We start from the raw sequence: 18,820 nt of genomic DNA, 5'->3' as shown, positions 1-18,820 counted from the left end.
GAACTTTGTCTTTTTTCCCCCAGTTGCTATTCTGTGTGCTGCTGTGTTAGTGCAGAGAATAACAAGTCTGTCAGATTTGTAGTCTTGGAGAGCCTCCACATCATATCCACAGCTGTTAGGTGAGTTTTCTCCATTATAACCTTGAGTAATAAGCATGGTTGTTCACTCTGCAGCCGCTGCCAGTAGTGTTGTTAAGCAGACTGGGCCCTCTGATGTGGCACAAGCCCCCCCCCCAATGTGTCACCCTCAGTATAGTGTCACCTTGCCCTTGTCACCCCCCTTTTTGTACTTTTTTCCCCACTGTCCTCCTCTGGTGTCCTTGGGAAAAAGTACCACCTTGATACTGGACAGGATGCTACTCAGTCAACGACCGCAGAAAACTAGATTGGACACTTTTTGACTCTTGGGACAACAGAACAGACTAAATATATGATAGAAACTGGGGTTACATTGTGAAAAAGTGTATGCAGAACCATTTTTTTTGGTGCAGTCTGATTTCATATCAACCCAAAAAATTTTAAGTAAAATAAACACATTCTGCTTCCAAGGTATTGTTTTGAAAACTGAATGGCCACTATTTGAATATTAAAAAAAAAAAAAAAATCAATGAAAAAATCATATGCACTCAGCAAATAATTGAATAAGGAACTTGCAGGAAAAAAAGCTGTCACCATAATTATTTTGAGGATTATATATCCAATATATTTCTGTTATTATTGTTCTATTATTTGGGCTGCTGGGGGGCTTGTGGTTAGAGAGACCATGCCCCAGGTTCAAGCCCCTGTGCTGGTAAACATCTGTCCTGCTGAAGTGTCCTTGAGCAATTTCCATAAGAGTATCAATAAAGTAGCACATTGTGATTATTATTATTATTGATACGATTTCCAGTATGTGCCTCCACAGCATTAATTGTAGCATACTATATTAATTATTGACCATTTCCAGGCCATAATTCTGTGTATAGTAATTTAATCTGCTTGACCGGGGCGGGCGGCTCACCTGCGCCTAGTAAAAGGAAAAGTAGATCTCATGCCAAAACAGAAGTTTGCCCATCACTGGTGTAGCCTATCTTGTAAAAACGGCTGTCTAATGTTAATTTATAAGTAACTGAAGCAGGAAGCTTTACGACCGACCGCAGCTACTTTTAACCTCAAGGCTCAAGAATCAATGAGACTGTGTTTGAAACAAATCTACTTCGCGTTAATTTAGATTAATAATCTTATTTGGCGTCTATGCTGAAGTTGCGTAAGGCAGATGTAGTGGGAAAAGAGGAAATACAAGTGTCAGTGTAACGGAAGTGGTACTGCCCTGAACGATACGCTGAGCGAGACGGAGGACGGAGGCTGAATCGTCCAGAGAAAAAGCAGGATTAAAAGTCGCCAATATTGTGAGTGTGTTAACCTTACACGTGAGAACAGTGCACTATATTGTTTGATTTTTCATTTCTACATCAATGTTAGGAGGTGTGTGTCTCCGTCTTCGGTTGAATTCTATTGAGAAGCCATCATACTAGCGGAGCTGGCTAACGGTATCTAGCGGTTTGTGAAAGGACTCGCTCATTGGCTATCTAGCAAGCTAGCCTACGTTCGGAATCGGATTCCATGACACTTTGTTCTGTCAGGCTCACCAACATCGGTGGGCCATGTTACAGCTGTTGAAAATGAATTAATTATTAAAAATAAAGCATTACAGTAGTAGACTGTGTTTTTCTACTGATTATAGAAAATGGCAACCATCGATTCCCTAGGCCCTAAACCGTAGTTTCAAGTAAAAGTCAGCCATTGCTAATGCTGGCCTAGCTAACGTACGTTAGACAGCGGTCCGTTAGACGACGGACCGCTAGCTAGCTAACACTTAACCACCCCAATCGCCTCACGTTATAATTAATAAGGCAGATTAGGACTATCTACCTAATCCGGTGAGGTTGGCAACGTTACATATGAACAAAACTGACGAGGATATTCGGAGTCGGTCGTTTTTAACAAGCTAACGTTACTAAGCGAATGTTATCAAGTCACTAGCAGTATTGAGAGGGCCTTAAAACCTGACCCGGGAAGGCTTCGGCTAATGTTAGCAAATGTCAATTGTAGTAAATGAGCTAATGAGGCCTTCGTGTACATACACATTTAGCTTATAGCAGTTGTTAGGAGTGTTAACTATTTGAGTTCAGACATAACTAGGTATGACCGGGTGGGAGAAGAATTAGATAGCGTTATTAGCTAGTTCGCTAACGTTAGCCAGCTGATATGTATGATTGACCCAGTTGCTAGGGGCCCAGTCCGCATTGCCTATCGTCAGCTCCCATTGACTCGAATTGTTCCCCTGCCCAAGGCGTAAAAGACGTGCATGTCTATTCAAATAACATCATTAGTGTAAACAACACATAGGCAAGTCTGGTGAGGGGGCAATATCAGTACAAAGATGTACCAATACCAAAGATGTCCCTGTCTTTTGATTGACAGCTCATAACCAACTACTACTAATATTATATTATCTTCTTTTTCAGTCTAGAAAATGGATAAGAACGACCTGGTACAGAAGGCCAAGCTTGCTGAGCAGGCTGAGCGCTATGATGACATGGCTGCTGCCATGAAGTCAGTGACGGAGCAGGGTGGCGAGCTCTCCAATGAAGAACGCAACCTTCTCTCTGTTGCTTACAAGAATGTGGTAGGAGCACGCCGTTCATCCTGGCGTGTCATCTCCAGCATTGAGCAGAAAACTGAGGGCAATGAGAAGAAACAGCAGATGGCACGTGAATACCGGGAGAAGATTGAAAAAGAGCTGCAGGACATTTGTAATGATGTGCTGGTAAGAGCTGCTAATTTCTCAGGTATTACAAAAAATCATAGTCTTCAATGGAAAAAAGGAGGTCCAAGGAACTCAAGTTGATTTTGTTATTAAAAAGCTTTTATTAAATTGGGCTAAAACATTAAAATAGCTGGTGACCTACACATTACGGCTACAAAGGCCTTCATCTGATGAAGGGCTTTTTTTCCATTGAAGACTCTGATCCTTGTCACCAAAGAGCACCAGTGGAAGGTACTAGAGACACCCAAGCAGCGCTCCTTTTATTCTTTGTTCACGTTAAACCTATTGAACACACAGACATGATAATCTCAACCACTTTTGTATCGTTTTCAGGGGCTTCTGGACAAGTATCTCATTGCCAATGCGTCTGCTGCTGAGAGCAAGGTGTTCTATCTGAAAATGAAAGGCGATTATTATAGATACCTCTCTGAGGTAGCATCTGGGGAGTCCAAGAAGGGTAAGTAGAGAGGATGTAATTACATATGATGATTTTGTGCTGTTGAGACTTATTTGATGAACTTATTGCACAACGGTGTGGAGAAGCCACACTTGGATAAATTCAGTCCAGGTGATGTGCATGTAACAAAATGTGCTGAAAATGTATTGTAAAACGGTAAACAGGGTCATAAATGGACTAATAGTATTGCTGAAATTCTTATTCTTCATCTTTGTATTCCTGAAGCTACCGTGGACAATTCCCAGCAGGCGTATCAGGATGCTTTTGACATCAGCAAGAAAGAGATGCAGCCAACACACCCCATCAGGCTTGGCCTGGCCCTCAACTTCTCAGTCTTCTACTATGAAATTCTCAACAACCCGGAGAAGGCCTGCACCCTGGCCAAGACGGTATGAACCTAGTCCTAGAGCAGTAGTTTTAAAACATTTTCTCATCGGTAACTGTATTTTAAAAAGTTGTTTTTCTCAGGACCCAGAATTGATTTTGCAGGTAGGCTTATCAGGTAAATTTCACCCTGATTTTAGATAGTGTTCTACAAATTCACAGTATTTTTTAGCCTACTTAAATCTGTAAAGAATTGAAGGCTTTGGAAACATTACCTAGCCACTAACTTTAGGTAACAATTTATTCTGAATTATTTAGTGATAACATTTAATGGCAAGCAATCGACCATTGGGTCCTCGGCCATTTGTTGAAATGTCTTGTTGTAGAAAATAAAATAAACTGCATAGTATTGTTATTTTGTCAACCTTTGCATCTTAAGTAGAACACATTTTTTAGCACTGTTCCTGTTTTATACATGGGTGGGCAATTTTGAGAATTTACTTTTTAATACTTACTAATCGGAATTCAGTTTTGCAAAGTCACTGCCAACCTAGGTTCAGAGGATGCAGCTGGAATTGATGCCTTGAATTTTATCTCTTCTTTTTTATTTCAGGCATTTGATGAAGCCATCGCTGAACTTGACACTTTGAACGAGGATTCCTACAAAGACAGCACCCTGATCATGCAACTACTAAGGGACAACCTGACTGTAAGTAATAGGACTTGCGTTGTTTTGCGTCCGATCGACCCAGATGTGTTACTTATAGCTGATCAGAGATTTTGTCTTAAACACTAAATGAATGAGGAAATTGATAGACAGTAACCTTTGTCTCTCTTCCCAGCTGTGGACATCAGAAAACCAGGGAGATGAGGGAGAGACCGGAGAAGGGGAAAACTAATGGAATTGCACTGTTAATCCACCTACACTCTTATCTTAAACACAGACAGCTTATATACATCCCCCTCCACTCCATCAGCCCCTCCCCCTTCTGTATGACAAGCAGCCTGAATTGCTCCTGACCAACTAGTTTACCCCTCTCAGTTCACTGTGAGGCGACAGGGTAATTTTCAGTTGTTAGCAGATTCAGTCACTTTGTGGAAAAATGTTGTATTGAGTAGTGAGTCCATGTAGCTGTTGTTTTTTTGTTGGCTTTGTGTGTATGTGTCTGCTAGATTGTATGAGTTGTGAGAGAGGAGTGCGAATGGATGTGAATGATTGTGTGTATGTGGTGTGTGTATGGGGGGGGGGGTTGTGAATTCTAATCGTCCTTCCTAATTCCTTTGTCCCAGCTAGTTTGTTGTGCATTTTTCATCCTTTTTTTTTTTTTTGTTACATTTCTTTTTTTGTGATTCGTCATGGTATTTACAGGTTTTATCGTATGGTAATTAAACTGGCAGTTGATTTTCACCAAACACTGTGATGCTAGGTGTTCCATTTGCTTCACAAACCAAATTGTTTGCGTTTGAATTTCAGACACAGTACAATCCTGTATTCAACTAACTGCAATTCTGCTGTGGGCTCATACAGAAAGGAGGCAGGCTGTATTGTGACACTGACATCTTGGTGTTATGCTCTTTGATCATGTTCACAAATTCACAATTTTAAAGTTTTATTAAGGGACCCCTTAGATTGTCATGTTAGATTTCCTCAAACATAAGACATTCCACTTTATTAGGCTTTTTGAAAGGCAGTGCTCTTTTTTTTTTAACTAAATATGGATTGTCTGTAGTTTTACTCACTGTTCAGGTGCTGCTTGAACTCAGTACAATGAAAATTGTATGTGCTTAAATGTGGTTCCATGTATTTTGCAAGATTGACTATCATCTGTATGTAAAACCTAAAGTAACCTTTTATTGATGTTAATTGAAAATGTCTTATCACACTGTATCAACCCTGCTTGCAAAATATTCCTCTTAAAGCGGTTGTTTTCTCCAAAGTTTTTGTGCCTGGCTTTCTCTTGCAGCCTATTTTATTTGTATTAGGTGGCAGCAGCTGTTTTGATTTTATGAATTTCAGAAAGTACGAGTTAGACCAGACATGTTTCAAATGGTAAACCATGACTTAGGTCTTTACCAAGGTGCATCATTATGCCGTTTAAGATTGCTAGTATGAACTATGGCCTCAGAAATTAGATTTATTTTGAAGATGCAAATTGGAGAAACCCATTCTACCACCTTGGAAGAAGCTCAGTGTCACAATACCATGTATCACCACTACATTCCACATACTGTAGTTGAAGACACCATTCCACATATAGCTGACAGTCTGTTTACTCTGACAATGTTCCAATGAATTGAGATAATCTTCAGTTGAAAAAATTCTTGTCAATTTATCTTTATGCTTGATGAAAATGCAGTTAGTGAATGTGGAACAAAGCCTGTCTGTATATCAGGTATCTCAACTTGCTTTGTTTTTACTGACAAGTCTTCTGGCTAAAATTTGCTTCTGTAACAGTCTATTACCCAGTGCACACACGTGGTTGTGAAAATTTAGAATAGCTCTAAAAAGCAATGATGAAATGGAGATAAACAATGGTTGGTGTAATTCTAGATTTGTGTATGTATCTTAAAACCATTCTAGTTTCACTATACATGTAAGAAATAGGAAAGTGTCAAAGACCATTCAGTGAAATAAAGTTTCGTTTAAGATAACAGGCAAAATGTCTTCATCTTTATTCTAAGGAATGCAGTAATGGCAAAAAGTGGGTGTGGGTGTGGGTGGGTGGGTGGGGTGGGGGCGGTCAGATGAATTTTCTGACCTCAATGTGGGGTACACTGCTAAAAATGTTGGCGAGGCTCTGCAGATCAAGCCCTTTCTCACTGGCATTTGAATGCAACCATCAGAGGGCAAAATTAATAGCATTTATACCGATTTTCCCACTGGTCATGCAGGAACTAGTTTTCCTTGCGGAGGGTTATGTCAGTTAACCTCTACCCTCACAGCTCAATTAACAGACACGGCGCGGAGAGCAAAGGCAGGTGTTCTACGGCAATAATTAAATGAAAACAAACACCGTGGCCGAAGTGGGAACGGGACTCACAACCTGTTGTGGAAATCATACATCGGAGGTCTGTGACGCCGTTAGCCAATTTAAAGCTGTAAGTAACCGTAAGTTAGGCCATTTTGATTGAGTTGATTAACGTTAACATTAATATTTAGTTGATTATTTTGTTTCACCTGTAGCTCCGTTACTTTGATAAGCGAAACAGAAAATGCTAACCAAAGTCCATGTGATCTGAACAATGCACTTTTTGCCAGCGCGCCAGGGATTGCTTTCAGTGTAAAGGAAAGGATGTAGTTTAGCTAGTTGGGTGATAACCAAAAATAACCAAGCAACCAACCAATATTTTGGGGACTGATGAGTATTTTCCTCTAGGCCTATCTAATTTATGTAAGTTAGTTTTTCCATTTCTATTTTTATTTCTGCCGAACCTGCAAAGTAGCATGTTAGGTGAAGCGACTTTTGCTAACTTCATGTTTAGGTTGCCACACCTTTTCACCCCAGCATCTTAACCGCACCCTTTCACCCTTGCTTTTTTGAATTTGTTTTCACTAACGTTTATTATGTTAGTCTCGGCATATAATGCATCAAAAATTGATAGTGCTAACCATGCACGCAAACTTCATTATTTTTTAAGTGTCCTGTTGTTACTGCCAACATAGCAATATACCCAAAATCAGAATGGATTATGTGCATAATGCATGTCATCTTTGGTTCATATGGTTCTCCATATCACAACACTGCTTCAAGGAAGCAAGATTAGTAATGTCATCCTGTCCATTCGGGACAGCTGAACAATCAATAACAAATATAGGCTAGTTCACCCTGTACTGTTTTGATTTAAGTGTCTCATAAATTAATCCCCCTTTGTCTTTGCTAAATATCATTTCCATGTTGTAATTATTTTTTCTTCCAGTCCCTGCAAATGGATGATAGCACACTTAGTTTTGAGATGCAAAAGGCTTATCCAATTCCGGACACTTAATTCAGTTCATGTTGTCTTCAATATTAACCCTTCCTTAGTTTCACAATGTCACAGATAGCTGTAGGGAATTGCAGGCTATGTACTGAACTCTTATTTTTCCATTTATCAGCCACTGTTGCCATCCACTGTATTTATATATTTTTAAATACTCCTCACAGATACATTCATTACTGTTAACTATGGATCCTCTCCATGAAGACACTGTTGCCCAAAATGCAGTCTAGGATTCACGGTTGTTACCCTTGAGGTCTTTGTCACCTCCTTGAGATTTGTACACCGCTCTTGCAGTGATCTTTGCACAACACCCACCCTTAAGGAGAGTAGCAATGGTGCTGAATTTCTTCCATTTGTTCTATTTACCTGTCCGACTGTCGACTGATGGAGACCCAAGTCTTTCGAGATGCTTTGGTAACTCTTTCGGCAACTCGTCTTCTGAAATCTCTTTTGATCGGGCCATGTTTTACTTCCACAGATCTCTGTTGTGAAAAGCAGACTCTGTTGGTAACCGAACTTTGTGGATGTTTTGGTGGAGGAGGGCACTGTATCTGAATATCATCACATTGGCTGGATTTACCTGAATTGCCCTCTATCATATCAAGTCATTATCTCGGAGGTTCACATACTTTTTCCAGCCTAGACTGTGAATGCTTAAACCGTGTCTTCAATAAAAGCATGAAAAAGTACAACTGTTTGTGTGTTGTGTGTTTATTCAGATTGTTTATTATAACTGAGATGAAGTTCAGACCACATTTTGAAACCAATTAATGCAGAAATCCAGGCAATTCCAAAGGGTCCACAAACGTTTTTCTCACAATCGTAGCTTCTTCTATGTGTGAAGTGACATGACATGCCTTTGGGTCGGAACTTCAAGACTAAATCGCACCAAAAGACCCACAATCGGTGTGTGTCCAAAACTCGATACTGATGTCCGGAATTGGACACAGTTCTGTTAGTTAACTAAACTCGCAGGCTTTTTATCATCGTTCTGATGCTTCGTCCCTAGTAGTGCTGCATGAGACCTGTTGAGGGTCCGCTTGTGATGTGGTCCCGCCTACTCTTCAACCTGATTGGTCGATGGAACTCACCATGACATTGATGAGCTGTGCACTTCAGCCAAAGATGAATTTTATTTTCAGTTCTGAAAGCAGGTGAGGCGCCCATAGTTCTGGGTGCTGAAAAGAGGTCCGGTGCGTGTATTGGGCCGGGTCTGCCTTGTCATAGAAAACGACGATGAAAAAACACCAGTGCCAGTTCCCCGGTGGACACGGCCCCTTACGTTGGTGTGCTTCTAAATGTACAGTTTAAATTTTATGATACATGTCAACCTTATGTTGTGTAGATGTGCCTATGCTAGTTGGATTTCAGTCAACTCTCAGTAGACCAAAACAATTGATGGCTAAGGGCCAGTCAGTGAGTGCAAGCTGTTCAAAATGGAGAAATATGGCCAATTGTTCTTTAGACGAAGTTGGATGCCCAGAACTTTTTTCACTACTAAGCTCTTACCTGCTATTTGTCTAAATGGTGACATTAAACATGACACCTGTCTCCTATCCAGTATCCTGATTTGACATATTTTTATGGCCAACATATTCACTGTCTTTAAAGGACATGGGCTCCAAGCACGCTTTAGCTGCAGAAGGATCTTCTCAAAATTGACAACTGTCTTTTTGTTTTTCTTTCTTAAACTAGTTGTAAGCCAAGATGAACAGCAGCGGACCAGCATACCCCCTGTCCTCGCTGTACGTGGGGGACCTGCACCCTGATGTTACAGAGGCCATGCTCTATCAGAAGTTCTCTCCTGCTGGGCCCATCATGTCGATCCGCGTGTGCCGTGACATCATCACTCGCAGATCTCTCGGATATGCCTACATAAACTTCCAGCAGCCAGCTGATGGTAATGTATCTCTCTGGCCATACTGGAGCAAAAATCCACCTCAGAATTCACAAATGCCGTTCCTATGACTGGACAGTTCAGTCTAGGGAAACGCTTTACAATGACCCTCTTCCAGTAGATTAATGTGTGTAGTAACAAATGGAAAGGTATTAAGTACATAGTAATACACAACACAATGTAAGAAGAAATATTACATTTGCATACATTGTGCCTCTTAGTGTTGAAAATTGACTTTTCACCTCACCTGTAAAGGGCCGGTACTTATGAACTTATGAGGGGGTTTATGATTTTCTGGGGAAAAGGATGCATCTGGTTCAGCTCATGGCACAACAATTACATTTTTTTTGTATGTAGCCTAAAAGAACCCATAATATCTGTCTCCTGTGTTTTACTCATTGCTGCAGATCCAGGAAGCACAAGTTGTACATGATATGATGACACGGGTCACAGGCCTGATTCTCTGTTTAATAGCTTTGGGAAAGATTTGTTCATGTTAGACTGTCTTTTTTATATAGAGCCATTTTTTCCCCCTTTTTTGTGAGTTGTAGTACAGTAAAATTTTCTTAACTGTATTTCTGCATATAATATGAAAAAGCAGGTCATGAAATGCATACTTTTTCCATAACAATGTCCGATACTCTATTCAGCTGGTGATGACATGCTGTGCTTGTTTACATAGAGAAATAACGTGCATGGATGTTGCACGTACCACTGGTTTTGGGTGTTTGTGTATTTTGTTTGACCATGGCAAAGAGAAGGCTGCTTGTGCTGATGCACTTTTCCAAAGCGGACACTTTCCGTCCGCCTTACAGCTGCTCCCTAGCAATATTTGAGTAAAAAAGGCGGTGGCAGTTTGAAAAAAGCAGTTTGCTTAAGAAGCATTATTCATCATTGTTCAAAAAGAAGCAGACAGACATTACTTTGGTAATGTTGTTTTTTTAACACTGAAGCAATACACTAGTTTTGCTGAGCCACAAGATTAGTCCCAAATAATGTCACAAAAACTTATTTTGTGACATTTTTGTGCAACTCTTAAGGATCTGAGAATCTGGCCAAATGATATGGATTGGGTGTTTAACGTTTCTGTCTCTCTATCTGTGCATAGCAGGTTACTACTCTATTTTCTGAACTTTCAGCGGAGTGTGCCCTGGACACGATGAACTATGAAGTGATCAAGGGTCGTCCCATCCGAATAATGTGGTCTCAGCGTGACCCAGGACTTAGGAAGTCTGGTGTGGGCAACATCTTTATCAAGAACATGGATGAGTCTATCGACAACAAGGCCCTGTACGATACGTTTTCAGCTTTTGGGAATATTCTGTCCTGCAAGGTAAGTTGGTTATTCCCACAGCTGTCTCCTCCAAAGAGTTGTGCCATTGAAATTACCAAGGCCCAAATTGTTCCCAATGATTTTTGTTTGTAGGATGTGTATTAAGCTGATGTTGCCTGGCATTGCAGTAATCACAATTTTTCAGATAGGAGTTTGTAATAAAATATAGCTCAGTGAGGTTGAATACTCTTGTGCGGGTCACATAAAGAACAGGGCCACAGAAGACTTTCATGAGTGTTTTGGTCTCCTACATAACACACTTTGTCACTGTAGATACAAAAGCCTCTTCACATTTTGCCTGTTAGTTTTTTATAACCTAAGTTGATCTATTCATTGGTGCAAATACCAATGTAATACCACATCCTGTTATCACCTTTCTTTGTGGGTCGTCCTTTTTACCCTGGTGCGGTAACCACCGCCCTGTGGTCTTCAAGAGACAAATTTCAATGAGTCAGTTAAGGTGAGACTCTTCACTCCTCTATAACTGGCCACTAGCAAAGTAATCTGGCAGCATAGAAAATAATTTTGCACAAATCATCATAGCAGTAAAGTTATTTTAGTGAAAATTTAACAATGAATCTTCACAACTTGGTAGTCCTCATCGTATGCAAATGAGATTCACATGACAGGAGAACATGCTTCTGGGTTCTTCATGGATTTCTTTGCATTGACTGCTGTGATGTAGTGATGTATGGCGATATACACTCACCGTGCACTTTATTAGGAACACCATACTAATACTGGGTAGGTATCAGCTTTCAGCTCAGTGTCAACCGGCTACCAAAGTGACATCCGCCTTAAGGTTCGCTGTGTTGCATTCTGAGATGCTTTTCTGCTCACCACAGTTGTAAAGAGGTTATCTGAGTTACTGAAGCCTTTCTGTCAGCTCCAACCAGTCTGGCCATTCCCCTCTGACCTCTCTCATCAACAAGGCGTTTCCGTCCGCAGAACCGCCGCTCACTGGATGTTTTTTGTTTTTTGCACCATTCTGTGTAAACTCTAGAGACTGTTGTGCGTGAAAATCCCAGGAGATCAGCAGTTTCAGAAATACTCAAAGCAGCCCGTCTGGCACCGACAACCAAGCCATGGTCAAAGATCACTGAGATCAAATTTTTTCCCCATTCTGATGCTTGATGTGAACATTAACTGAAGCTGCTAACCTGTATCTGCATGATCTTATGCATTGCACTGCTGCCACATGATTGGCTGAATGGATAATTGCATGAATAAGCAGGTGTACAGGTGTTCCTAATAAAGTGCTCGGTGAGTGTATTTAGGCTACAGCCACATCTTTTTATGATTGGAAGACAAAGCATACTGTGGCATTTCATATTCAAGCCCATTATTAAAGCAGTGCTTCTAAGTATGCGATGCTCTAAGCTATGTTTGCTAACGGTTCAGTTGTAGCGTTAACTAGCAAGCCAAGCCTAACCTTACTGTATTCTCCATTGAAGAGGTTAAGGCATCTGATCAACTTGGGAGCCAGAGAGCTGAGCTCGCTTTAAAATAAATTGCTAATTAATTAGGTCTGCAAGTCATCCCAAAAAATGTGCAGTGTACAGAGTGTGTCTGTTTCTCCTTCAGCGGCACAACATGGAAGGGAGATGTTGACTACCTATGACTGCTGTGACCAACTTTCCCATTGGCTGTCAAAACTACTTGTTTTTAAAACTTAATAGATTTTGTCCCAACTCCCAGTTGTCAGTCACAACAATTTTACGGTAATTTGCACAGTCAGTATTTGAGTGTAAGGTAAACAGTCATTAACATTGTCATCATTGATTTTGATTTTCTCTTTAGGTTGTGTGTGACGAGAAAGGCTCGAAAGGCTATGGCTTCGTTCACTTTGAGACACAGGAGGCTGCAAACCGAGCCATTGACACCATGAACGGGATGCTGCTGAATGACAGGAAAGTGTGAGTTAGTGCATTGATACCAAATACTTTCAATTCATATTTACAATTTGTTTAGACAAATTGTTTAGCCGAAATGTAATCTGAAATGAGTAGGTTGACAAAGAGCAGTAGAGAATATGTGTATATTAATTATTAGTGAGTGTTGATAATAACTTTGTTCAACATTATATCACAAACCACTATGGACTTTTTACAGATGACTTTCCCATGTGTTTTTTGCTCAGCCTAGAGACAGGTAATGAGTTGGAATCTGGCATTGCTGTCCCAAAGGCCCATTTCCTGGGGGAAAAATGTCAGTTGTCCCTGAGTAGGTCAGTGAATTGGTAGGATGTGTGTCTAGGCTTTTGTTTTTGTATTTATTGTAATTTTAGGAGTATGGGGGACAATACAGCAAGAGGCAAGTATCCAATGCAATTTTCATTTAGTTTTCCCCACCTCATTCATGATGGTGTGTGGAAACAAGTTCAGTAAAACATTGGTCCTTACATGTTGTGATCCTGCAAATATATCCTAATTTTCATTTTGCCCTCTTCTACTAAAATTTAACTACCTGATTATGATTTGTTCTGTATTGTCTTCCTTTTGTCCTGTCATCATTGTCCCTTGGTGGCGGTTTCGGTTCCATCTGCAGCTTTGTTGGCCACTTTAAGTCCCGCAAGGAGAGACAGATGGAGTTTGGGGCCAAAGCCATGAGGTTCACAAACGTCTACATCAAAAACTTTGGTGAAGACTACACTGATGAGAAACTCAAGGAAATCTTTTCCACATTTGGTAAGAAAGCATTTTTGTAATGGCTCTCAGGCGTATGGGTCAGTTAGAGTCTTGCATTTTGGGGAGAACATGGATTTGTCTGGTCTGCATAACATTTTACTTGAAATTCCTATTGCAGTATTATACTGGAAGTATCCTCAGCCGGTTTGAATTTGTTATTTACTCACTTCGCTAAGATTCCCACAAGTGATTAAGGGAAGAGGTGAGTATATTAATGTCATTTTTTACAGATAGTTGAAGATTGGTTTTGTGCTCAATCTAATCAGGTAGGACTCTCAGTGTGCGGGTGATGAAGGACGAGAGGGGCCGTTCACGTGGATTTGGCTTTGTCAACTATGACAACCATGAGGATGCTCAAAAGGTAAAGAGTGTGCCAAGCTTCAGTGTACGCTCTCAGATGAAGACTGAACTGTCCAAGATCATAGGAGTAACAAATGAAGTTTGTTCGTATGAATTCCCCTTTGAAAAATAACGTGTTGATGTCCAAATAGTTCTTGCACTCTTGTTTTCCCCAGGCCGTTGAGGAAATGAACGGGAAGGAGATCAATGGGAAAATCCTCTATGTGGGGCGAGCTCAGAAGCGGATGGAGCGCCAGGGGGAGCTCAAGCGCAAGTTTGACCAGATCAAACAGGATCGCATCCAACGCTATCAGGTGCAGCTGCATAGTGTGCATGTCTGAATTATCAGCCATTTGGTCGACGACTTCATGATCAACTTTCATTGTGCTCGGTCTTGAATTTGACTCTTCAAACTCAGAGCTGGACTGTTTTTAAAATGTTGGAAAGAAGTTAAAGGCTCAATAGTGTTTTGCAATTGTAAAAATAATTTGTTTAGCCTGCATGACAAACAAATTCAATATAGGCAGTGATAAATATTATGCTCATTGATATTCCGTGAATCATAATAGACTATTAAAGGTTGGCAAGCACAAAACAATAGATTACTCTGTAACGGCAAACACCAAATAATCAACTGGCATCCGGGAAACATTTTTCTTCAGGATTTCCGGCTTATAGATGCACTGTTTCCGTGTCCCCCTTCTTCCTTTACTTCGGCTTTACCCCGATCTCATGTCTGCTCATTTTAGGTGGAGAGCTTCTCTATGTTTTTGTCTCTAACAAGGACATTTTTTTGGGGGAAATGTTTTTTAGTTTTTTTTACGCTCATTCAGTTTCTTTCACCTATATCTTAAGCAGTTACCTCTACTGTACTCTACTGTCAGTAGATGATGTTAGACTTGCTTGGAATTGTTGGAAATGATAAATGTAGTTGTGATTTACTTGAGTTTGTTACCTTAAGCTGTTATATTGATCAGCTTCACAGACAAAACTTGAAAGCATGTTTTCACTTGTTTCTATTCTGATTCCAGGGGGTGAATTTGTACGTGAAGAACTTGGACGATGGCATTGAAGATGAGAGACTGCGGAAGGAGTTCGCCCCTTATGGTACCATCACTAGTGCCAAGGTGCAGTATTGAGATATGAGTTGGGCCGGTGATTGACATGTTTTTCTTCAGTGAAATATTCCTTGGTTATTATCGGCAATGATGAACTCATTCTATTTTAGAGGGTAAGGTGTTTTTACTGTTGCATAATGGTTTTGTTGAATACTCATTCTTACAACTCCATTGGTGGGCGACTAAAGCACTAAACAAGCAACAATGGCAAATAAATAATGTAGTCAACATATTGGTTGTGCAAAAGTTGTCTATATTTGCTACAAGATAACATTTTACATTCCATTAGGACGCGTCCTGTCTAAATAGACGAGCAATGCCTTCAAACTACTTAAGTACCAACTTACAGTAGGTGAAACATTTCTTAACTTGTGGGGCTTCCTCATTTCATTTAGGTCATGACAGACGCCGGCCAGAGCAAAGGCTTTGGCTTTGTGTGTTTCTCGTCACCTGAGGAAGCAACTAAAGCAGTCACTGAAATGAATGGGAGAATTGTTGCAACCAAGCCGCTGTATGTGGCTCTGGCTCAGAGGAAGGAGGAGCGTAAAGCCATCCTCACCAATAAGTACATGCAGAGACTTGCTACTGTGAGGACCATGACGAGCCCCATCATTGACTCATACCAGCAGACTGGATACTACATGTCTGTGCCACAGGTAAGGAGGTTACACAGTGGCAAGGTGATTGAACTCTGCTGATTTTCTTTTCTGTCCTATTCAATATTTTGAATGGAAATTTTTTTTATCATATCTTAACTGTATAAAGAAAATTATATGTGGTTCATTATAAAGTTTTATCAGCAAAATAAGTCAAACCCCGTAATGGTTTTGCAGGAATGCCATACTCTTACTTTTATTACACTGCCATACTTGGATACAGTGTCGGAAATTAACTTTTTTGGCTCACCTGCCAAGGGCTCATAAAATTAAAAATTATGTGCAAAGAATAATTTTTACTGGCCAAAATGTTAAGATGCGTTTTTCATGGAAATGCTATTTTGTGTGTTGAATCGGATACCGTGGTAAACTATCAGTGGAGATGAGCAGATTTAGTTTCAATGGAAAACTCGATCACTCACTTATACAATGGATCAAGTTTGAAATTCATCACAAGGTGCAACAGAATTCCAATGACAGGAGAGCATTTGTTTTTTTTGGGGGGGGGGCATATTTTATTGGAAGGTATTAATTTGGGACCCTGCTTGACTGACACAAGCAGTGTAACACAATCTGCATAAGATTGCATGCAACTCAAACTAATATTTTTCTTGCAGCCTCCCACTCGCTCCTTCTACAACCACAATGCCGTCAGCAATATGAGAACTGCACCTCGTTGGACAGCACAGCCACCTAGACCACAGGGTGAATGGATACTGTGTGTTTGTGTTCACATGCCTATATATGTTGCACATACTGTATACATGTGCAACATGTTGACATGATGTCTCCCTTGTTTTTAGGCCCCTACTCAACCCAGTTTGTCGGAAGTGCTGTTCCCCGACGTGCATCCACTCCCATTGCTACGGTCAGACAGGCTTCCACCCAGGCTCCGCGCATCATGAATTGTACACAGAAGACAAGTAAGTGCTAAACTCACCTTTGTTGTGTGTGTTGTGCAATGACAAGAAGATAAGCTCCCATATTCCAAAATTGCTTATTTAGATGGAAGCTAGTAGCTGACGCATCTCATGTCTTTCTTCAGCTAACATTGGCACCCAGACAGTAGGTGGCCGTACCGACATGTCTGGTGTGGCCAGAGGCAGCCAGTACAAGTACTCCTCTGCAGTGAGGAACACTCAGCAGGTCATTACTGTACCTGCAACCATGACAAGACTACAGGTATACTGCGTGGCTGTCATGTTGCATCAGTTGACACAGGCTAGAGCTTTTTTCACTGTGAAAAAGCCTGAAGTTCTGTATATTTCTGTAATTTCAACATTGACTATGCTGTCATGACTATCACATATATGCAGTACACTTCAGGACAAACTGGGAGGCACTGAGCATCTATCTAGCATCCTGTGAAATGGTCATTGTATGACCGAGTAAGAAATGACCATAAAATGACTCCAGACTGCATAATATAAGGGTTCTGAAGCCAAGCGATTGCACTGTGGGTCCAAAGTCCAATATTTACCTCATTATCTCCTAGACTTTCCGCACTTGTTCTGCATTGCACTGCATTGTCACAACAGTAGTAAGCAGATGCTACCTTCAAATACTGTCGGATTATTAAAAATAAATATTAAATTGCATCATACTCCAACTGCCTAACCCCCAGTTAAATGTGTTTTAATGCAACTGAAAAAATGGCAGCTCATGGTAAAAAATAATTTAAAAGTATTACTTGAAAGGATGTTATCATTGTGATGTTGTGTGCTACTTTGTGTTGTCAGCTTGTTCCTACATCTGTGATGGAGCCAGCGGTGCACATTCAGGGCCAGGAGCCCCTCACAGCTTCCATGCTGGCTGCAGCTCCTCTCATGGATCAGAAACAGCTGCTGGGTAATTATCCGTGGCATCACTGGATTCTGTAATGTTTTGTTTTTGACACTCATGTAAACTGAAGCATCGCTGAAGTTGTTAATCTAATATCATCATCCCTTAATTCCTCGGCACTGTCTCTGCTCTGATATTCAGGTGAGCGATTGTACCCGCTGATCCAGGCCCTTCACCCAAACTTGGCTGGAAAAATCACTGGAATGCTGCTGGAGATCGAGAACTCAGAGCTGCTTCATATGCTGGAGTCCCCCGAGTCCCTGCATTCTAAGGCATGATTATGATTCTGTACCTTTTTCTAAGGAGCAAGTGTATATTTCTTACCACAGCACAGTAAGACACTTCACTCCTTTATACCTTTATACCAAATCAAATCAGTTCTTTATTGAGCAGCATTTAATTAGTAAGAAGTAACTTAAACTATGTTTACATTTTAGCTGCAATTTTAGTCTTCCATAATGCATGCAAATGAGTTTTGCTGATGTCACATGAGAGCATGAGAACATACAGCTGGGTTTTTCATCTATTAGTTTGTATGGACTGCTACCATACATATGGTGATGTATGGTGATAATAAGACAACACATGCTCTAGCTTTTTACAAAAAAGCACAAGCAGTCCATGTATATGTTATATGCTAAAAGCTATATTTGATGAAGGTTCAGTTGCTAATGTTGAGTACCAAGCCAGGTAGCCAAATGTTGCTGTGTTCTCCATAGAAGGGATGAAGCAGCTGATCAAGTATGGAGCGAGAGAGCTGAGATCATATTCAAATAAATGTATTATTGGTTATGTGTCATGGCCACAAGTGTGCTGTGGGACTGTACAGAATCTGTACTTGGAAAATTATTTCCTAAAAAGACCAGAATCCCATAGACCTGGTAGAGCCGGTTTGTTAAAACATCTAACATTTGCTCCCGTTAAACTGGGTGTTGAATGTGTTTCACTGGGAGTGGTATCACGGTTTTATCCAATGACCCTTCTCCTTTTCCATGTCCCTCTCCTGCCTGTGGTCAGGTGGACGAGGCGGTTGCTGTGCTGCAGGCTCACCAGGCGAAGGAATGTTCCCCTTAAGAAGTAACGAACCCTTTCAGGTCAGCAACAACTCGTCTTCCTCTGACCTGGTCGGGCACTTTCAGCAACATGTGGATGCTTGGGCAAAATGTCTAGTTTTTCAGGCAAGATTGGTTGCCATATACAGTGCATGTAACATTCATCAAGTTTACAGTTACTGGAAACAAGTTTAAGGTGTCTGTTGTATCACTGGCATTATTGCTGGATGACTTTAATTCAAATCTGTGCTAGTTATGAGCCAACATTACAGTGTTAAGTTACTAATCTCAGAACACAATTGGAATAAAATATTAAGTGTAGGATT

The 18,820-nt window shown here is 40.7% G+C and overlaps 2 protein-coding genes across 3 annotated transcripts; both read left to right on the top strand.

Moving 5' to 3' along the window:
- Nucleotides 1–1,250: 1,250 nt before the first annotated feature.
- LOC139643313 (14-3-3 protein beta/alpha-2) lies at nucleotides 1,251–6,242 on the top strand. The gene is made up of 6 exons (XM_071518425.1): nucleotides 1,251–1,387; nucleotides 2,507–2,808; nucleotides 3,142–3,265; nucleotides 3,491–3,654; nucleotides 4,203–4,298; nucleotides 4,432–6,242. The coding sequence occupies exons 2-6, from the start codon at nucleotides 2,515–2,517 to the stop codon at nucleotides 4,486–4,488; spliced, it is 735 nt and encodes a 244-aa protein (XP_071374526.1). The 5' UTR covers nucleotides 1,251–1,387; nucleotides 2,507–2,514; the 3' UTR covers nucleotides 4,489–6,242.
- A 3,035-nt stretch (nucleotides 6,243–9,277) lies between these two features.
- On the top strand, nucleotides 9,278–18,516 carry pabpc1l (poly(A) binding protein, cytoplasmic 1-like). 2 transcript variants are annotated; one of them, XM_071518467.1, is made up of 14 exons: nucleotides 9,278–9,470; nucleotides 10,607–10,800; nucleotides 12,601–12,716; nucleotides 13,348–13,487; nucleotides 13,754–13,848; nucleotides 14,003–14,140; nucleotides 14,858–14,953; nucleotides 15,340–15,600; nucleotides 16,218–16,305; nucleotides 16,404–16,523; nucleotides 16,646–16,782; nucleotides 17,340–17,448; nucleotides 17,584–17,714; nucleotides 18,460–18,516. In XM_071518467.1, exons 1-14 carry the CDS (start codon nucleotides 9,278–9,280, stop codon nucleotides 18,514–18,516), a joined length of 1,875 nt encoding a protein of 624 aa, XP_071374568.1. The 2 variants fall into 2 exon arrangements, with proteins under 2 accessions (XP_071374568.1, XP_071374569.1); XM_071518468.1 differs by having other exon boundaries at nucleotides 16,646–16,797; nucleotides 17,364–17,448.
- Nucleotides 18,517–18,820: the final 304 nt, after the last annotated feature.

The sequence above is a fragment of the Centroberyx affinis genome, unplaced genomic scaffold (genome assembly GCF_046629955.1).
Source record: "Centroberyx affinis isolate AG114_WGS23_722 - 3 ecotype Tasmania unplaced genomic scaffold, CSIRO-AGI_Caff_v1 ptg000582l_1, whole genome shotgun sequence".
Classification (NCBI taxonomy): domain Eukaryota; kingdom Metazoa; phylum Chordata; class Actinopteri; order Beryciformes; family Berycidae; genus Centroberyx; species Centroberyx affinis.
This window is presented reverse-complemented; position numbering and strand designations above follow the sequence as displayed.

What these genes read in the sequence shown, in the direction of transcription:
- LOC139643313 (XM_071518425.1), top strand. Translation starts at nt 2,515, where the DNA reads ATGGATAAGAACGACCTGGTACAGAAGGCCAAGCTTGCTGAGCAGGCT. An exon ending in ATCTGGGGAGTCCAAGAAGG is followed by an intron (nt 3,266 to 3,490) that starts GTAAGTAGAGAG and finishes GTATTCCTGAAG; the next exon opens with CTACCGTGGACAATTCCCAG. An exon ending in CCTGCACCCTGGCCAAGACG is followed by an intron (nt 3,655 to 4,202) that starts GTATGAACCTAG and finishes TTTTTATTTCAG; the next exon opens with GCATTTGATGAAGCCATCGC.
- pabpc1l (XM_071518467.1), top strand. Translation starts at nt 9,278, where the DNA reads ATGAACAGCAGCGGACCAGCATACCCCCTGTCCTCGCTGTACGTGGGG. An exon ending in ATCGCATCCAACGCTATCAG is followed by an intron (nt 14,141 to 14,857) that starts GTGCAGCTGCAT and finishes TTCTGATTCCAG; the next exon opens with GGGGTGAATTTGTACGTGAA. An exon ending in GTACCATCACTAGTGCCAAG is followed by an intron (nt 14,954 to 15,339) that starts GTGCAGTATTGA and finishes CATTTCATTTAG; the next exon opens with GTCATGACAGACGCCGGCCA.